The sequence below is a fragment of the Podarcis gaigeae genome, assembly GCF_964106915.1.
Source record: "Podarcis gaigeae genome assembly, chromosome: 1".
Classification (NCBI taxonomy): domain Eukaryota; kingdom Metazoa; phylum Chordata; class Lepidosauria; order Squamata; family Lacertidae; genus Podarcis; species Podarcis gaigeae.
Genome location: NC_139678.1, coordinates 46053509 through 46075156, shown reverse-complemented (window position 1 = coordinate 46075156; position 21648 = coordinate 46053509). Strand labels below are relative to the sequence as shown.

General features: G+C 43.8%; 1 protein-coding gene across 2 annotated transcripts in view; it reads right to left on the bottom strand.

The window, feature by feature from the left end:
- DPF3 (double PHD fingers 3) overlaps positions 1–21648 on the bottom strand; it is a 195251-nt gene that overhangs the window by 91800 nt on the left and 81803 nt on the right. For both annotated transcript variants that reach the window (XR_014566363.1, XM_083747471.1), the window contains exon 2: positions 12005–12165. Coding sequence is in view for 1 of the 2 variants with exons in the window: in XM_083747471.1 (XP_083603597.1) it covers positions 12005–12165 (161 nt within the window). In the remaining variant the exon portion in view is untranslated. The remainder of the gene's footprint in view (positions 1–12004; positions 12166–21648) is intronic.

The following is a 21648-nucleotide window of genomic DNA, read 5'->3' as shown; positions in this document are numbered from 1 at the left end:
GTCCTAGGCTCTGTGGTTTAACCCACAGCGCCCTTGCAAAACTCCTTAGCATCTTTCCATAGCTGGATGTCACTGGATGTAGCAAGTGTAATGCTAGATGCCCCAGCACCAGGAGTGGTCCCAAATTCATGTGGCACATTAATCATGCTAGTGATGGGTCCACAGCATCCCTAACACCACTCAGCTGCACAATGGTATGTATCCAGAACAGCTCATAGCAGATTGATTTACAGCATGCACATTTGAATACAAATCTCATGTAGACACAGGGTGTGTTCACATTACTGCCTTGGAGTGTAGTGATTCCCCCCCCCCCCCCGTGTGTTTCACAGCTCCCCCCTCCCCGCCACCTGTTCACATCAACATACCTTCCTTAGTGTTTGATTTGCTTTTTGTGTGTGTGTACACACCAGGTAACATTGATAGGCAGAGATGTCTTTACCCAGTGCAAAGGTACTCACACCTTGGCTAGAGATGAATTACGGACAGCTTAAGGACTGCAACTGATGTGAAGTTGGTTTGATAAACAATGCATTAAACAGTAGTATTTTATAACAATGTACAGCATACATATGCATTTTGGATAACGCCTTGTGAACACTGATTAAAAACCCAGCACTGGAAACGCAGTGAGTGTACAGCGAATGGGAGTGTGAACAAAGTCTAAGTTTGCTAAAGAAAGCTAGCAGAGTTTATTTCTGAGTAGGCATGAGAAGACAGTCTTCTTACTGTAAGATTTACTTGGGAGAACATTGGCAAGCAGCAGTTGCGACATGCTAAGTGGCACCAGAGGAGGCTTGCCTGGGGCGCATGATGTCAAGATGGGCTCACGGATGTGAATTTCTGAAGTTTAATGCAGACAGGGCTTAGGTTTTGTTTTCCTCTGCAGGAGAAACAAGTTTGTTGCTGCATTTTGCAGAATCCAGAGTTACGTCATGACAACTCAAAAAAAATCATCCCGACAAGTTTGTAGACTGAGCATTGAAAATCGGTTAGTTTGCTGCAAGTATGCCCAATAGGTATTAGAAATTCCTAACAACCAAGAGAAAATGGTAATATGTAAAAAGGTAGCCTTTTAGCAAACTAACCTTGTGTACTGATATGGAACGCTGTATACTAACAATAGTAGCAACAGTGTGATAAACAGTTGACAAAATTGGGGAGGCAAGAAAAAAAATATGACTTTTAAAATAAATCAACGAAGAGACATAATATAGTATTATAATATAGTCTAGACTTTATGTTGGCCAGTACAAAAGACAAATGAGTCCTGCAGGGCATTGAAGAAGAACCTGTTAATTGTAGCATGAGCTGCAATAGGTAAAAAGACTGCAAGAGCCGATAAGTACACATGGGTGGAGGTGCATGGGAGCAAAAACTAGGTTAACAAGGTAAGATTTAACGATTTCCCCCCAAAAGCATGGAACCTAGCAGGGTTCTGCGTTTGCTGAAACATCAAAGCACAAAAGCAGCTATCACGTGGGGGACAATTACTTTTTATAGCCCTTATTTAGACCAAGAGATACAGTAGCAAAATTGTAAGCCAACTCTAATTGGGCACCTTCTCAGTCTAATTCTCTTCTAAGCCTTTCTGTTTAAGCATGGCAATCTTAAGGTCAGAGACAGAACCCCCCGGGGAGCCTGAAAAGTGCTCCACTTGGACATTTCCATTTCTAATACCCTATTATTCATGTCCATTCATTTTCTCACTTAGAGGGTGAACTGCTTGGCTCATGGGCGTGCCACAGGAGCATCGCTGACAGGCACTGAAGAATGCTCTAGTGAATGTGGCTTTGATAATATGGTTGATGGTCTTGGGGGTCATAGTCCCAGCAGTAGATGAAAGGACAGAGCTGGTACTGGCGGGATTTTGTGGTTTTCCTTTCTTTCTTTTTGCAGGAGTTAGTTCTTAGATCTGTCTCTGTCGGGTGAACCACACAGGGCTAAATTTATAATTAAGCAAGAGGAAGCAGCTCTTTTGGCCTGAAGGCAACCTTTGCTTGCATCCTACCTTTGGGTATCATTTCAGAAAGGAGGAGTGGAATGAACCACTATGGGTTTTGAGAGCACCTTTCACAATAAAGATTTCAGGGCAGACTTTACCGGATCAACACATTAAAATATTTCCAACTTAAAATATTTAAGAGGCTGGGGGCAGGGGGTTAGAAAGCTATTTTCCTGGCATGCAAATAGTAATGCTGTAGTATCAAGCAAATTTTCCTGGTTCTAAAAATGTTGTCTCTGGAGTCTTTCCCCAACTTAGCTCTGGCTGTGAGGCTGGGACTTAGGTTGCTTTGCTTTAAAATGCAGGCCACACAAATTTCTCTTCCATTCCTACATGGCATCTCAGGTCAAAACCACATAGGAATTTATATTTCAGCAGCAGAATGTTGAATTTAGCTTGGAAATAACCTGTATAATAAATCTAGCTACAGCGTTGGCTGTTTCCAAGCACAATTCAAAGTGCTCGATCCAGATAAGACTGAAGCACTGTTAGTGGGTGATTCCCTAAACAGGATGGATGGGAGATTGCCTGCTGTTGATGGGGTTATACTCCCTCTGAAGGAGCAGGTATGCAGCTTGGGGTACATCAGGATCCTTTGCTGTCACCTGAGGCTCAGGTGTCCTCTGTAGTGTGCAGTTGCCTTCCATCAGCTTTGGCTGGTGGCCCAGCTGCACCCCTATCTGGACAAGGATAGCCTAACTTCTGTTATCTATGCTCTGGTAACCTCTAGGTTAGTTTACTGCAATGTGTTAAACATAGGGCCGCCTCTGAAGATGGATCAGAAACTTCAGCAGGTGCAGAATTTGGCAAGATGGTTTGAGCATATAACATCAATCCTGGCCTGACTGCACTGGCTGCCCATTACTTTCCAGGCCCAATTCAAAGTGCTAGTTTTGACCTATAAAGCTGTGAATGACTCAGGACCACAATACCTCAAGGACCGCCTCTCCTCATATGAACCAACCCAGACCCTATGATCACCATCTGAGGCTCTTTTTCGTGTGCCTCCTCCATGAGAGGTCCAGAAGGTGGCAACACAAGAAAGGGCCTTTTTCCTGCAGTGAAATGCTCATTTCCCATTTGTGGAATGCTCTCCCCAGGGATGCTCACCTGGCGCCTTCATTACACATCGTTAGGTACCAGGTGAAAACATTCCTCTTCTCTCAGGCCTTTGGCTAATTAAACAACCTAAGGCTTCTTAAACTAGGAGAGGGGTTGCTGTTTTGGTTGTTGTTGTGTTACTTTTTTTGTTTTTATTCTGAAAATCACCCTGTATAAACCACCCTGTGATCCTCAGATGAAGGGTGGTGTAAGGTAAAGGGACCCCTGACCATTAGGTCCAGTCGTGGTCGACTCTGGGGTTGCAGCGCTCATCTCGCTTTATTGGCCAAGGGAGCCGGCGTACAGCTTCTGGGTCATGTGGCCAGCATGACTAAGCCGCTTCTGGAGAACCAAAGCAGCGCACAGAAACGCTGTTTACCTTCCCGCTGGAGCGGTACCTATTTATCTACTTGCACTTCATGCTTTCGAACTGCTAGGTTGGCAGGAGCAGGGAGTGAGCAACGGGAGCTCACCCCGTCGCGGGGATTCGAACCGCCGACCTTCTGATCGGCAAGTCCTAGGCTCTGTGGTTTAACCCACAAGGCCACCCATGTTCCATGAAGGATGGCATATAAATTAAATAAATAAATAAATAAATAAATATCACCTATAAAGCCCTATATGGCTTAGGTCCAGGTGATCTGAAGAACCGTATTGTCCCATATGAACCTGCCTGGGCTCTGAAATCACTGGGGGATGATCATAGCTGCTCAGTAAAGCATAGGACTAGGCTCTTAGTTTTGCTGCCATTAGTGAGAAAGAAATTGTTTTTTTATGGCATTTAAGATCCTGGTACTTTCCTAGAACATTAGGCTATATAACAGAAACTCATACAAGAGTTTCTGTGGGAATATTAGATTCTATTATCTCAGAACGATTTCCTAACTGGGCATAGCCACCACACATGCATATACAGCCCACTACTGAATAAGATTTGACTGTACCGGCCAACTTTGCTTTAAAAAAAAATCCCTTTCCATTCCCTGAGGAGAAGTTAGTGCTAAACGATGCCACCATGAAGAATCAAATTTATTGAGAGAGGTTCACCACACACACCTGCACACAACTCCGTGGTGATCTCCCCACCATCATCAAGCTGCTGCAGACTGTGAATATTAGATAGCATGGCTGTCAAGATTGCTATATGTGAAATAGTTGCAAAAACACACATAAAATATTGTGGAGATTATTTCAGCATGTTGGACGCTGCCGGTGGTGATTCACAATTAATGTGACCATGCTAAATAGCTGCAATGTGAAAGAATGACCCAGATATGGGAACCAAGTAAAACAAATGGAACTATTGGCAAGTTTCTAAAGAAATATGTATTTTCCAATATGGACAATGATAATGAGCGTAATGATTTTTTAAACCCTTAATAAATCTCTCTCTCTCTCTCTCTCTCTCTCTCAAGTTCACCATAAGCAAATGGAGACAGGGGTGTCAAATTTTGCAAATCTAACTGTAGCTTTCATTCTGAAGCATCCACACTTCCTGACAAGAGAGCTTTGCATGCAATTAGGCTGCCCACCCTTCCTCCTCTCGAGGCTGACAAACTCTGGAGTGATTCACAAACAGGTCAGAAATCGCAACCTCTCTGGAATCAAATGTATCAAGCTACTGCAAGTGAGTTTTAAACTTCTACCCTAGGGTAAGGAGGTCATTTAATAAATCATAAGAAGAATAAAAAAATATTTTGTTCTCCATCTGGGGATTCTTCAAAGGTGAGGAACTCCACCAACTGTATGTCCTCTCTGGTCTGCACAGGCTTAAAAAAATAATATTTAAGAACATTTCTATAAGAAAGGAAATGGGCTGCGGTGAACTGAACTACACTAGTTTCCCTTGAATACTAGGAAGAGAAGTGGTTGCAGAACATGGTCTTCAGGTCCACAGTCAGAGGCATCTTGCGCTCCCATCTGGTGGGTGGGAACTAAGCTGCTAGGAGTTCTGCCCCATATTTATCAACCTGTGCTTTGTCACAAATTTCCTTGTATTATTGGGACAATAGTCAGTAACTGACCCAGTTCATATGCTCCTTGCCAGCAACACGACACATTATAATTATTCAACCATGGGCCCCTTCTATAATGTTTTGTGGACATGGTTTAAAAACAAAAAACTGGAGAACCACAGTTGACTATGTTCGCTTGGTATGTTTACCACATAGTTACAGAAGACATTCAGACTCTACAGAAAATATGTGGTCAACCCACAGAGGAAATGCAAGGACTCGCCTTTTTGCTATGACTTCTGAAGGGCCTTATCACAGCTTTGAGAATATTCACTTAAGCCCATAAGCATGAAGTCTGTTGAGGGGGGAGGGGGGAATCCCACTTTATATCATCTAAAAATTGTATGAAAAGAGAGCTCAAGAATGCTATGCTATTTTAATCTGCATTAAGTCCTAGGGCTCTTCCAGACTACTTTAATTGCAGGGATTACAAATGTTGTTTCTTCATCACAACTATATTCTTAAATTGAGTTCAGTGGTGTTTGCGGGCGAGAGAGAAATCCCTACCATTCCCCTGGGGAGTTTCTATAAATTCATAGATGAACAACAACCCGCTGTGGCAAAGAAGGAGCAAGGGAAGAATGCACTTGCCACCTAGATGCACCATTAGATGATGCTGTGCTTGACTGGGAGAGCAGTAGTGTACAGACTGGCATGTGAGACTTTGGAGGAAACTCAAGCCTTTTTTCAGGAACCAACCAAAAGTGATCCAGAAGTTCTGATCAAGCAGCAGAACTTCCCCACTGTGTTTCCTTCCAAGTAAATTCACCCTCCCTCTTGGGTATTTGTAGAGTGGGGGCGGACACTTACCAGAATACATGTGATATCTATGCATTTACCCCAGTGGGGCAAATGGCAGCTACAATGCAATGTCACACCAAGTTTTACCACTGGGCTGATAAATTTAAGACCTGCACCGCTTTACACTGCAACTAGGTGACCACATTACTAAGAGCTCCCCAGACAATTTTTAAATATATATATATTTATATATAACTTAGAAAACTAGCATGTAGCCAAGGCTCATCTTTGAATCTAGTTTTCGATGGGCAGTGGTTTTTATTTGTGTGTTTGGAAGAGTATTCAGCCACGTAAGCCAGCACTTGCAGCCTGAAGTGGTACAGGCCAGAAACAAGCTCACCATCTCATTGAAAACATGGTCGCAGTACCTCTTAATATTTAGAAAAGGTGAGATGCTAACGGGGACAAAGAGGAACATGATCCACTTCCGGGTTGGCGCCATCGCCGAATGGCGGACTCCCTCCGAGCTCCGGAGGGAGCCTGCTCGGCAGGGGCTGGGTTCAACCGCGCCGGCGATGCGGGGACCCTCAAAAGCCATGGGCGCTGAAACCCATGGGCATGGTGACTTGGCGGGCACCATTTGTGCCCCCTGACCCGCGAAGGAGCCTTTTTAAAGGCTGCGGAGCGGGTGCCGGGGGGGTGTGGTGCTATGAGTCTTCCGCTTCCCCTACCGAGCGAAGCCGCATGCCATTCAGCGGAGAGCGCTGACTTCTTCTATTGAAAATTTGGACCAAAAGGAACAACCCGTGAGTAATTGGAAACTGGACTTAAAAAGGAAAAAAAAATTTAAAAAAATTCGGAGCGAGCGGGGGAGGTGCAAAAAGGAAGTCAGTCTCCCCCCGGTTGTAGAGGATCTAAAGCAAAGGATTTGACAACTAAGATCAAGTGCTACCATATTTTGATAAAGTTATTAACTTCACGATGGAAAACTATAAGATTGGGCTGGAGGAGAAAAGTAGAATGTGAGCTAAAAGGCAACCCCCCCCCCCCAGGAGCCGGGAGCAATTCGCGAGAGCGCCGGGAGAGGAGCAAAAGAGGCTTTGACAGCTGTCAAAGGAGCTGTCAAAGCTGAAGAATAAAAAGAGAACTTTGTTACGAGGACTTTGCCGGTTATATTCGTTACAAATTGGATATTAACTGTTTAAAATAAGGAATAACAAGTTACTTTGACTGTTGGGTGTGATCTGGAAACTGAGTTACTAGAGGGGCTGTGGGACACTACAAGTATTGCTGGTATGGAATTTGAATAGGACTCTTTATCTCTTGGGAAACTGCAGAAATGGAATACTATTTTGTCTACAGAGGTCTCTACACTAAAGGAGACAAAAGATTTATCTATTGAAGAATGGAAGGGACTTGACGTAAAGTTTGGTTCCTGAATAACAAAGCCTCTGTAGAGGATTTAGAAGCTTTTGGAATTAGAACATTTTTGCAGGGGAGCAGGAAATGAAACTAGAGGAAACTGAGGAGAGAGAATAACAAGAACAACATGAACAACAAGAATTGGACAAAGCTGGAAGTGGGAACATTTGGGACATCCAGATTTGAAAGGCCTAAAGAAACAAGATTGGAGTTTTTGCTCTTAAATATAGAGATCTGGATGGAAAAAATGGACCTTTTTGAGATAGAGTTCTTCCAAGATTGGACGTTCGAAATTAAAGATGACCAAAAAGGCGGCAAAGACTTTTAAAAAGATGGCAAAGTGGACTTGTGAAGGATTTTGGCCTAGATGTGGGATCTCCAGGATGACAGCAGGCATTGATGGACACTGGGGAACGCAACCGGGAAAGGGGGGAGGGGGGAATTTGGAATCCAAAGGGTGTTAAACTATACTTTATTCTTTTTTCTTTCCTTTTTTATTTTTTTTAATCTGTTCTGCATATTAAAGAGGGGAACTCGTGGAAGGGAGCGGGGTCGATTTTAGGGGATGGAAAAACACTGTTAACATTGGGTTAATCATAATAAGTTTAAAATTTGGGGTAAGAACTTGCTGAATCTATTTGAAGGAACTGGAATACAAAAGGGGGTGGGGCGGGGAAGTCCTGAAAGGATATTAATGAAAATAAGGTTATAAAATGGATGTTTTATTTTTCTTTTTTCTTTTTTCTGTTATATTTGAAAATGTTCAATAAATATTATTTTTTTTAAAAATGATCCAGCACACAGCACCAAGTCAGATCCACCAATTTTTCACAGTACAGTGGTGCCTCGGTTTATGAACTTAATCTATTCCGGGAGTCCCTTCTTAAACCGAAACCGTTCTTAAACCGAGGCGCACTTCCTTAATGAGGCCTCCTGCCACCGGTGTCCTTTCACCATTCGGATTCCGTTCTTAGTCCGAGGTCAAGTTCTCAAACTGGGATACTATTTCCGGTTTTGCAGAGTTTACCAACTGAATCGTTCTTAAACAGGACTGTTCTTAAACCAAGGTAACACTGTATGCATGTCTATAATAGATTATGCAAAAATATTTTTGTGTAGGTATACAGTGGTGCCTTGGTTCTTGAACTGAATTCATTCCCGGAGTCCGTTTGACTCCTGAAACCATTCAAAAACGAAACCGCCAATTGGGTGCAGGAGCTTCCAACGGAAGCCACGTTGGACGTTCGGCTTCCCAAAAAAGTTCGCAAACTGGTTTGTGACGTTCAGGAGCCGATTTGTTCGGGAGCCAAGCCGTTTGGGAACCAAGGCACCACTGTACCCTTAATGGCATCTTCAGAGAGTGGAACTCTTCATACTACTGTGATAGATATGGGGAAATGAGATTCCCTACATACCTTCCTCCTGCAGAATAATTAAGACAGAGGAATCCAGTCCTTTATTCAGTCTGACAACTACAGCGTCACAAGTAATGTCAAGGCAGCTACTTTTAAAATATAAGTTAATTTACCCTGCTTTTGTTCCATATGACCTACTTGTTTTATTAAATACTAAGAAAATGTTGATAGTGGCAACAGTGGCTCATTCCAGAGATGAATGGAAGCTCATACTCATACTTGCTCGAGAGCAGCCTTCCCCAGCCTGGTACCCTCCAGAGGTTTTGGGCTACAACTCCCATGAGTCCCAGCTAACATGCTGGTTACAACACATCCGGTGGGGCGCTGCCACTGCTCTGTCCTACCCCATTTGCCACAACAAAACACCCATAGGGCACTTGGCTGGAGAAGTCAGCTCTAGGGAAAACATTTGTTTAGGACTGAGTGCCACCTGTGACTGAAGGAACACCAGGCACTCTTTAGAGGAAGCTTATATGTTTCAGGCGATGTGGAAACCAACAGCTGATTCATTCACTATGAGCTTTCCCACTTGATTAGCTCAAAGTGACACATGAAGTGGAATGAAATGGGCAAAAAGGCATTGCAAAGCTTCTCTCTCCACCTCTTCTCTCTTCTTCAGGGTTGTGAGATCAAAAGTTCAGAAATACCTGTCACTGCAGAGACACAGTTTCAGTTCTCTTCAGTGTTGTATTGCATCTAAAACCTGAAATAAGGGGCTCATATTAAGTGCTATAAGGATATCACTCCGGAACAAAGACAACATCCCTTGTGAAAAGACCGGCTGTCTTTAAAATAAGGGGCATTTGGCAATCTCCTTCTCACTTTGAAAGTGCCGTTTATATAGCTTTGCACCACGGAGAGTTACATTCTTCTACAACATTATCCATCAACGAAGAATTAGGTCACTCAAACTGAGAGTGGCTGTCTTTTTAAGGTTGGGGAGGCAAAGGTTCCCTGGTCAGAACAGCAGCAGCAACTGGCAGCTTAAAAGCATTGATCTAGAGGAGGAGAATAATGGCATGGGGGGGGGGCGGGGAACGCAGATGCAGCACATGTTAAAGTAGGGTGCCAGGATACTTACCAGCCCACTTGGGGCAAGCAGCAATTGTTCCAGTTAATGTAAATAGTCATGGCTGCAATGATGCATTGTGGGGTGGGCTTTTTTTGTTTTGTTTCTGTAGCTGAACACCTTATACTTAACATCCTGAGAAAAAAATGGAAGGGGGAGGGGGGGAGAGAAACAGCCCCTCAATCGCCTGTCCCTGTTTCAAACCAGGCATAAAGCTTTCAAACTCAAAAAGCTGATTGGGCAGATAACCCCTAGCAGCTACAGTAGAAAGAGGCACAACAGGGATGGGAAATGCCCTACATAAAAATCTGCTTTTCCTTTCCTAATTGATGAGACTGTATGCTAACAAGCAGTCCTACTACACAATCTTGTTAATCTGAAGTAACCTCGTGTTATCTTCAAAAGCAGAGTCTACTGAATTTGGAACAGGAAAGGGATGTGTTGAGCCTAGCCACTGCAATATAATTTCCCAAAAGAAGTATGGTGTTCTTTTTTAAATTCTTCTGCAAACAGAAGTTTAGAAGGCAAGTCCAGGAAGACAGTCATTTCTTACTCTTGCAAGGATCTCCCCAGTTTTGACATGGGCACCAGATACGTGAGAATACATGCATGGTTGTTGTTTTTTATCTTCTTTGTTCTCCTGAGTTGCCTCACAATTCAGTGCCTTATAGGGCAACCACAGAAGGTTCTAACCATTTGATTATAAAGGAAATAGCGGGACCCGCAATGAGTTATGTTGTTTATCTCATTAGTGTAGAAGAGTCATAACTCAAAGCTAAAGTGAAAGGTTGCCGGGGGGGAGGGGGGAAGAGAGGAAAGGAGTTATGTGCAGTACTGTGTGAAATTAACCCTCAACTTTTTGCCATGAGATACAGCATTTATTAAGAGAACTGTACGAAAGCAAGGTGATGCAACAAAGGAATGACACACACACCCCGTCGGATAATGAATATATTTCAAGTATATATGCTAAAGAGCAGAATGAATGGGAAAGAATTGTTCACTGGACACAGTGCTATTCAGAAGTACAGTGCGTAACACTTGAAGAAACCAATACCCAGAGCCAATCTGTGCATTCAGGTCCCTGGGACTGCGCCACTCCAGAGTGCAAGTAGCAAGAGGCTGTTCAGTAAAATTATTATAGTAGTAAATTTTATTTGGCACCTTAGCTTTTATTTATTTGGCACCTTAGCTTTCTTCGATATGGAGTGCGGTCCCCCAGGACTCTATCCCACACTTTTTCTGAACCTGCAGCAGTGACTGGGGCCCACTGGAACTAGTGGTTGAGGACTGGGCAGTCAGCAGTAAGTGGAGCCAGAGCCAATGCCCAGCTGAGTTTTGCAAGGCGGCGCAAGTGCAGCACGCAACGAAACAGCTGGTTTGGATTTTTAAAATGGAGGGGTGTATCAAGAATTCTATGTAGGTATAGTTTGGTCCTTGGGTTACTATTAACGTGTTAAACTTTTATGGTATGTGCAAAAAGGGAACAAGGCGCTCCCTATCGCTTTCTGAAATGGGCAATGGTAAAGTCACTTTAAAATTGCAAGCATGCCACTAATGCATTTTACCTTCTGAGAAATAAGGTTCATTATTCTCAAGTGTATCAGTAGCAACGTACGGATGCCTTTCCCTCGCAACTCTTACTTAAAACCATTTCCCATTCACTTTCCATTGCACTTATGCAATGAAGATCAATAGAAATAAAGGGGCTGAGATGATGCTGCATCCGAAGGAAACAACATGTCAAGCAATCCTCTCTAGTGACAGTGAATGGGGGCGAAGGAATAATTAGGGCTTCCTCAGTGGAGGCTGGTCTAGCAAGGGAAATGGGACAGTGCCCCACCAACCTCAGCCAGCCCTCAGCCAGCCCCCTCCTGCCTCCCAGCCTTCTTAGTTACAGATAGCCCAGGAGGTAGACCTGCCTGTCATCTTCCTCCTCCTTAGTCTCAACTTTGCATTTGTAGAACCCAACAGGGAGGAGAATGGAGACCAAACTGGCATTAGCTGGCTCTGCCTGTCATTGGCTGTGGCTCCACCAGCTGTTGGGCCCCCTGCCTTCCGCCCCACCAGTCCCAATAAGCACCAGTCTCCACTGGGTTTACTCATCTTCTGAAGTTAACAAAAGGAATCCCTTCCAAGCATATCTTTTCAGGCAGGCCCTCCTGCGTGTGGCTTCTCTAAGTTCCTGGTAGCAGAACTCTGTGCGTCCTCCATGCCACTGATAAACAATGTGTACCTGGTCCCCGGTGCCTCTTTTCCATCCAGATGTAACAGTTATTCTGAGCTACACCTGTCTGCGAGTCCAGGAAAGGAAGACGGACGCTGCGTTCAGCACATAGCCGGGAATTGTAGCTGCGACAGTGTTCAATGGCTTCTTTGTAGAACTGGTCCCCAAGTCTGCAGAGGAGGAGGAAGAAGCAGAGGATGAAGCAGTGGACATCCACCTTTCCCCAGGATCAAAACAAAACAAAGAGGGGAAGGGGCATATAAAAGATCAGTGCAATTACAGGATAATGAAATTACTGAAAAGCATTGAAAGCACACAATTAATTGAAGTTCTCCACACCTTCCCACCCCTCACAGGCCTAGTATTCACAAAGGGAGGAAGCTAGTGAGGCCCTAACTTTTAAGAAGGGAGCAGATTGGTGGCTTTTTGTGGGTACACTCTGCAACATGACATTGACACAATAATAGCGCGTTAGTTGTGGATTTACACTGGGCTGTCCACGCATCATTCTGTTCTATTAGTTGTTTGGTGGTGTGTCTCCAGTATTACCCCATTATTGTCATCTGGACAGGGACTTTTGTGCTATAGGCCAACAGAAGCAGGACCAAAAAAACGCCAGCAATATTTGTGGTATAAACAGTTATGAGTTTCAGCAGGCAACTAAGCCACATGCACTGATTGGACTGATAAAGCAGTTTGTCTGCCCCAAACTTGTTGCAGGTGGGAGCGGGAACCAAAGCAAGATCATGTACAAAAGCCCCAATACCATCATGAGCACAAATAACCATGAATGCACAAGAAAAAGGACATCTGGAGAGGCCCACAGTTTCAAACATGAACTGAGAACGCACCCAAAAACCTCTGCAACGTTAACAGAAACTCTGGGGGTCGACACTGCAGTTGCAGAAACAGTAGGCCATGCTATGACAAGAGCCAGCATGAGAAACACACATGTTTTTCAAAAGCATGCAAGTTGAAGGTAGGCAGGTTGTCCTAATTTTAAAATGAAAAAATAATTGAGTTTAAAGCAGCATGTCTGATTCACTATTATGCCTTATTCTTGTAACAACTTTCACCTGACAGGCAATTATGTAGTTTAACAGGAAGCAAGTATACTTGCTAATGCGCTCTCATGCGCACTGAAATGGGCATCAAACGGCAAGCAAAACAGCATGTAATTTGCACTAATGGCTGTCTCAGAGAGTTATTCTCATAGAGTTATTAGCTGAGATCCTAAACATGGATTGATCCATGGATTGTGAACGCAATGGGAATTCCCTCTGAATGAACACAGTTAGCATTGGTCTGGGTGTATTTCCACATCAAAGTCTGTTTTTCTGAGACTATGGAAAACCCATCCCTGCTTAGGGCAGTTGTGTTTTGATTGATGTGTGGTGAGAACAAGATGATTTGTACAATTTATTAGTTACAGTCAGGATGTTTACCATCCTTGCCAGTTTCAAACCGGAACTAGTATCCTTGTTAAGCGCTGTGGTGAGGTTTTGGCCTAATTGTTAAACGACTAGCTAGGGAGAGGGGCTGTACAGCATTCTTCTCCCACCCTCCAAAAATGAATTGTACAGCATTCTGATAATTAAAAAGTAAATAAAGCACAACATGGGAGAGAGGAAAATAGCTGCACAGGAAGGGAATAAAAGAACGACAGAATGCAGCTTTGAGGAGGGCTGAGCTGCTCTGATTCACTGCCCCAAAGGGACACAAGATCCTGCGGTTACAAGCCCCATGGGAGGCTATAAAGATGCTAGCCAGCAGGCATCTCCACCACTGCTTAGCGCTTCTCATCTACTTGACTGCCTCACCCTCCCTTTGCCTTCCTCACCAATGAAGCTTAAGAGAACGGGACAGGGTGTGGGGGCATATCCTGGTTGCTAAGCAACCACTGGACTGGACATACGTACCTCCCCCTGCACCACACACACACACACACACACACACACACCATGCTTCCCACTGCCAAGAAAACTGACAGACTGAGCAACTAGATAGCAGGAAGGTTGAGAGGTGGAACGAGAGAGAGAGGGAGACAGATGAACTGGGGAGGTGGAGGTGATAGCATGCCCTCCAACATGTCTCCGATGAAAACAGTGATGTCCTATTCCATAACAACAACAACATTTTTATTATTTATACCCCAACCATCTAACTGGGTTGCCCCAGCCACTCTGGGTGACTTCCAACATACAGTGATACCTCGGGTTACATACGCTTCAGGTTACATACGCTTCAGGTTACAGACTCCACTAACCCAGAAATAGTACCTCAGGTTAAGAACTTTGCTTCAGGATGAGAACAGAAATCGTGCTCTGGCGGCGCAGCGACAGCAGGAGGCCCCATTAGCTAAAGTGGTGCTTCAGATTAAGAACAGTTTCAGGTTAAGAACGGACCTCCGGAACAAATTAAGTACTTAACCCGAGGTACCACTGTATGTTAGAACATAATAAAACATTACTTCTATTCACAGAGTCTCCTAGAGGACACCCTACTACAACATTTCTCCAATGAAAATAAGGATGTCCCAAAGAAAAGAGGGACATTCTGGGATCCAATCAAAACCCAGGACAGCTTCCGTAAATCTGGGACTGTCCCTGGAAAACAGGGACACTTGGAGGGTCTGCGATAATATGAGGAAGTTTGGTCCAAGGAAAAGAGTGTGGAGTTTGAGGCTTGGGGAAAATTTGGCAATTACATATATAGCCATTCCTTCCAGTAGCACCTTAAAGACCAACTAAGTCAGTTCTTGGTATGAGCTTTCACGTGCATGTATCTGAAGAAGATGTGTATCTGAAGAAGTGTGCATGCACACGAAAGCTCATACCAAGAACTGACTTAGTTGGTCTTTAAGGTGCTACTGGAAGGAAATTTTTTTGTTTTGACTATGGCAGACCAACACGGCTACCTATCTGTAAGTGGATATATAGCCATGTCTGGGTGAGTCCATGTTCCCATGCTGAACTGTGTGGTCCTCCTCCAGTAGTCAGCTGCATAGCAACATATGGCATTTTATCAGAAAGCTTATATGCGGGGTGGTGCAACAACAACCCTAATCTGCTTAATAACAGGAGAAGGGCATAAATAGGCCACAGTAGCTGTTAAAAGGTGCACCCACAGAGAGAGAACCTTGTTCTCTTTTATTTCTTCCCTCACTCTGGACTAAATTAAACCCACTGCTTTTCTTGTGGCCTGGTTCCTTCAGCAGCTGCACGGCAGATAAGAAGTTTAACCGCTGCAGCTTTTCCTGGCACCGGAGCAAAGCAGCGGGAAAGACTCAGGCGAGAGTTTATATTTGCCCGCCGTGCAAGCGTAAAAAGGCGCAAGAGTCTCGCCAGGGGAGAAAGAAAAAGGTAGCAGATATTTATTAGGATTCTCCAGTAGCCTGAAGGATATGGGAATGTGGGATGAGGTGGGGTGGAACCAGTACCAGCGGAGACATTTCCCTGAGGGACTGCAGGGGGCGGAGGTCTGTATGGCACCAGGAAGGGAGGGGTTGTGGCTGTGGATATGCAATCTGCAGGGAGATGCCAGCCTACTGAGAAAGCTCTTTGCACAGAAGTCCCAGGGTGACTGTCTAGACCCCTGTTTTCAATTAGAAAGTGCAGGCCGGGCGGCGGCGGCGGCGGCGGGGGGAGACAACAACAGACAAACCCAACCTGAAGTCTCACTAGAAAGAAATGAAGCTGATTAAAACTGGGTGACACGCACATTTGTTTTATCAGACACACTCACAAAGGAACTAATCAACAATTTAACAGCACAGCGTCAAATTTTTGTGACTGTGAAAATTGAGATGCACAGTGAAAGAGGGGGGGGGGAGAATTTAAGAGAAATGAGAGCATGCTGAATGAAAACAAACTATCACCCGTTGCTCAAGTTCTGTGTGTACCAAAAATTCCTCCCAACAATGAAATATGAGCAGTGCCCATCACTTTGTATTAACAGAAACTAGGGAACAATAAACTACAGTAGTCTTTGCCAAGCTGGTGCCCTCCAGATGTTTTGGGACTAAAAAAAAGTCATGCTTGCTGGGGTTGATAGAAGTTTTAGGCTTAAACATCTGCAGGGCACCAGGCTGGCAAAAGTTGAACTATTGCTACCCATATAAGAATCCCTGCTGCTCACCACTTTAGTTGCAAGGCTAAAAATAAAAGTATAACTTCAAATCTTTTTGTTAAATACCAGTTTTGCTATGGTAGGGGAAAGTTATATGAAAATCAAAGGGTCCAATTATTGCAAGCAGTTGAAAAGCCGATAGAGGTCTGAAAATAAGAAAATTTGATTTTTAATAATTTTTTTAAAAGATGTTTTTTAAAAATGATGTGTCAGTTATTTGATGTTATCAAAAATGTTACTATAGCTTTAACCAGAAAATAAATGTTTTCATAGAATATAGGCTCTACTTTACCACATTTAGCTTTGTTCTCATCATTCATCTCTTGTTCTTATCATCTCTTTCTGTGTTTTAAATTGATTTTGTGGTGTGAGTGGATGCAGAAAGAGGGAGAGAGCATGAATAGCCAGCTAGAGTCTTCCTGCCATAACTCTAGAAAAGTCTCTGCGAGTTGGTTTTGTTTTTCCTTTAATGTTCCTCTCAAATTCCTGTAGTTCTGACACCTGACGTTTCCAAATGGGCTACACAACGATGTTAGTATTTTGGTGTGAAACCACCAAAGACATGAGCTGAACTCTTTGTCACGAACTTAACAAGTGACCTTAACCAAATCAAAATCTTTCAACCAGTATGAACAACAGGCTAAGTAGTGAACAGTGGCCAACCAGGTACCTGTGAGAAACCATGAAGCAGGAACTGAGCACAAGAACATGCCCCATCCTGTGGTTTCCAGCAACTGGTTTGCAGAAGCATTTCTGCCTCCAACCACTTTAGCTATTGGGGCCTCCCGCTGTCGTCTGTTCTCATCCTGAAGCAAAGCTCTTAACCCGAGGTACTATTTCTGGATTAGCGGAGTCTGTAACCTGAAGCGCCTGTAACCTGAAGCGCCTGTAACCTGAGGTACCACTGTAGTCACTGACAGCCATAGTCTCCATGAATTTGATGAATCCTCTTTTAGAGTACAGTGGTACCTCGGGTTATATACGCATCAGGTTACATACGCTTCAGGTTACAGACTCCACTAACCCAGAAATATTACCTTGGGTTAAGAACTTTGCTTCAGGATGAGAACAGAAATCATGCAGCGGCAGCAGGAGGCCCCATTAGCTAAAGTGCTTCAAGTTAAGAACTGTTTCAGGTTAAGTACGGACCTCCGGAACAAATTAAGTACTTAACCTGAGGTACCACTGTATTGCAAGTTAGTGGAGGTCATTGTGAGAAGGCTCAAGACAAGCAAGATAAATACAGTGGTACCTCTGGTTGCGAACGGGATCTGTTCTGGAGGCCCGTTTGCAACATGAAAGGAAAGCAACCCGCAGTGGTGCGTCTGAGCATGCGCAGGTTGTGATTCGCCGCTTCTGCACATGCTCCTGTCATCATTTTGCGCATCTGTGCATGTGTGAGCGGCAAAACCTGGAAGTAACCCTTTCCGGTACTTCCGGGTCACCGCAGGACGCAACCTGAAAAAATGTAACATGGCGCAAACGTAACAAGGTATGACCATACTATTTTTTACATAGATTTTTAAAATATTTAAGCAGCTTATATATGTCTTTCAATAAAATGAAAGATAAATAAACAACTGTGCAATCAAAATACATCCAAACCCAATTCCCATGGCCTTGCTAATAGTTTTCCAAACCTTAGGAAGCAATTGAGAAAGTGGTGACAAACTATCTGAATCACCCATAGCGGAGATCAGGCATAGGGAACATTGGATATGAGAACCAAATGCAGCCCTCCAAGTCTCTGTGTCTGGCTCTTTGGACGTATCTCAGGCTTCATATCCTTCTCAGCCACACCCCTCTCCCAATGCCCCATCTCTCACTGACCTTGCTTACTGTTTCCCTCAAATACTTTTGCCTGGCTGGCATGTGTACTTGAACTGTGATAATGCCTCTTGTTTGCCTGGATGGAGTATTGATCGGTGAGGGAGATGCAGGACCCTCTACATGGCTCTACACAGCTAGAATGTAGCCTATGGCACAAAGATAGGGGTCACATCCATTGCTCTGTCCACTTTTGCTTCTGGCTTCCCCTACTACTGGCCTGTGGCTTCCCAGAAGGTTGCCCATGGATCCAGGCTTTGGGCTCCCCATCCCTGCTGTAGATTTTCCAGGTGAATCAAGATGCAAAGCAGCAATGATGTTTCTTCCAGATGAGTCGTATATGAAAAACCAACGCAGCAAAAATGCACTGGGCATTCGTGAGAAATGACAAAAAGGAAATCAGCCATTCCGCTGCTATCTCTTGATCTATCAGCAGCGAGGCATGGCCGACTGTGAAGTTCTGCCAGCACGGTCAGTACCAAGAGAATGGTGCTAAGCTGACTACACTAATTCCTTTCTAACAGGTCCCAAGAGATGCATAATGGGCAGCTGCTTTTCCTCCCTAGGCAACTCTCATATATGCCTGAGAGCCACAGGGCTCGGTCCTGTCACCACTTGTCTTTAACATCCGAGTAAAACCTGCCCAGTATATTTAAGGTGATTTTGGCTTTGGCCAACAATATGTTGGGGATGTTCAACCAGTCAATGGAGACCAGTGCTCAAAAGTTTCATATTGCATGTTAAAAACCCACTTTGTTCCTACACGCAACCCCCTCCCCTCAAAAAAGAATTAAATCCTTTTGGTGGTGACTGTTAAAGATCCCATGTCATTGGAAGTGAAACTATGACACATCGCCCAATGACAACACAGTCCCATAAATGTCATGCATTAAAACACCACCTTCTGTCTTCAAACAGCAAGGGGAGAAAACCACATTTTAATTATTTTGTTTCCATGGAGTTCTTTCCATTTTAGAGATGAGGAACTAGAATGCTGCTTAAAAAAAAACGGTGGTCGCACCCACTGTGGTTGAGGTAGGATTTCAATGGTGGGCTTCCATTTCTAACAGCACCAGCCACTGTTCTTGCACCTTTTAACATGCTGGCATCGCATATTTGGAGCATTCACAACACAGATCCAAGTAATTGCTGTGCATCCCAGGTGCATTTTTATCTAAAACTGACTTAACTGTGTAGCAACTTGCAAATCCAATCACTGCCTCCCACCCACCCATTCCCGTCAGACTTAATAATACCATTGTCAAACTTCCTGGGTGTTTGGGGATGCTTCTCTGCAACAGCGCATATGCTGTTTTTGCATCGGAAGAAGATAAATCATAGATATCACCTGAAGTAATAATGAAGCAGATTTTTTCTTCTCTTGTAGTTAGTTCACTTGACTCACCTAGTAGCATACGTAGAGAGATGCAAACTGTCCATTGAGAATTTCATGGGCTGCATTAAGATATACAAATCACCTTGGTGAACTGCATTGTGCCACAGGTCAGTTCACAGTTGAGTCACTTCACAATTGGGTCAGAAGATCAAAACTGTGGCACATTGTGCCCATGTGGTCCAGATCACTCTCAGCGCCAGGTAGGGGTGCCAACTTGAATAAAATGTTTGGGGGGGGGGAGTAAGCCCCGCCCTGCATAATTGATCACATGACATGGTGCGTGCACACCATTTGAATGGCAATGCCCATCAACTTTGAGGGACCCTCTCAAATATTTTATTAGGACAGCCGAAACCCCCTTGGTCCCTAGGAGTTGGCTCCTATATTGCCAGGTGGCCTTGAACCACGCCATTCTTCATTTGAGAGTCTCAAGCTGTACTGCTGTTATGATTCACACTTCCTGATGCACCAATAGTGTAACAACAGAAGTTGCAGCAAAAAAAAAAACTTGTTTCACTTGATTGCCTTGCAGGTTCCTATGGCACACTTTCTTTACTCCTCTCTGTTTATAGCATTCTGAGTAATCTAATCTGTTCAGGGTGTTCATAGATGCCGTCTCAGTGCCAGAGGTTTGGCTAGATGGTCTTAAGGTAGACTCTAACCTTACAATTGCATGCTTAATTTATCTGTCGTGCTACAAGTTTATGAAACTCAAAGGAAAGGAGGGAAGTGAGCTGTTTAAACTATGTAATTCTGTCCCCAAGCAACTAGCTCCATGCAGTGAAATAATTCTGGATTCACAATATGAGTCTTGTAAACCACAATTACATTTAACAGCTCTATAATAAATTTACATTAGCGTAATAATTAGATTTTATTTTGCTCCCGAGCCTGGCCTTGAAATACACAAATACAAAGATCCATTTATTTAAACATCTGCCTGCCCTGAATAGATATCATTTGCAGTAATAAAGATGGGATAATGCATAAGAAACATAATCAACATACATAACAAAGCACTAAAATCTATCTCATCCAATAAGTTATTAGTGCCAACAAGAGACACATTTGACAGAAAATGTCTACTTTCCCCTAAAGATCCTCCTTAACTTTAGTAATTAAAGTTTTTTTTAAAAATCAATCTCTTTATCTTTCTAGCATATCAAGAGAACATTCTTTCTGATGGAATTCCAATGAAATCCATCAGAAATGAAGCTGCCTTATAGTCTATGGCCACATAATGAAGAAAGGCATTCAGATATGATAAAGGACTATCGTGGGAGGTGGTTTCTATTCCTCATCAGTCTCAATTCTATTTGCAAGGAGTGTGGTATGCTAACCACTGGACCTCTCCTGTCTAAACTTGAGCTTTCTTCACACACACAAAAATACATACAGATGGAATCCAATTGATTCCTTTGCACACAAAAGGGTTTTTGATGGGAGAGAAAGGGGGACAATTTGTGTTGATAGAAGGGGAAGAAATGGAGGCAGTGAGAGATTTTACTTTCTTGGGCTCCATGATCACTGCAGATGGTGACAGCAGCCACAAAATTAAAAGACGCCTGCTTCTAGGGAGAAAAGCAATGACAAACCTAGACAGCATCTTAAAAAGCAGAGACATGACCTTGTCAACAAAGGTCCGTATAGTTAAAGCTATGGCTTTCCCAGTAGTGATGTATGGAAGTAAGAGCTGGATCATAAAGAAGGCTAATCGCCGAAGAATTGATGCTTTTGAATTATGGTGCTGGAGGAGACTCTTGAGAGTCCCATGGACTGCAAGAAGATCAAACCTATAAATTCTGAAGGAAATCAGTCCTGAGTGCTCACTGGAAGGACAGATCGTGAAGCTGAGGCTCCAGTACTTTGGCCACCTCATGAGAAGAGAAGACTCCCTGGAAAAGACCCTGATGCTGGGAAAGATGGAGGGCACAAGGAGAAGGGGAGACAGAGGATGAGATGGTTGGATAGTGTTCTCGAAGCTACAAGCATGAGTTTGACCAAACTGCAGGAAGACAGGAGTGCTCTGGTCCATGGCGTCACGAAGAGTCAGACATGACTAAACAACAACAACGTAAGAACATAGCAAGACTCTGCTGAATCAGGCCAATGGCCCATCTGGGCTAGTAGCCTCTTTTCACAGTGGCCAACCCACAAGATGGACTTGAGAACCCATTCACCCTCTTCCTTGTAGCACCCTGGGCCCCTGAGAGTGGTGGGACATTCCTAAGAAGAACGGAAGGGGGAAATTGCCTCCCCTCCTCTTTAATATGAAAATGCTTTCCGTAGGTTGTCTCAGACA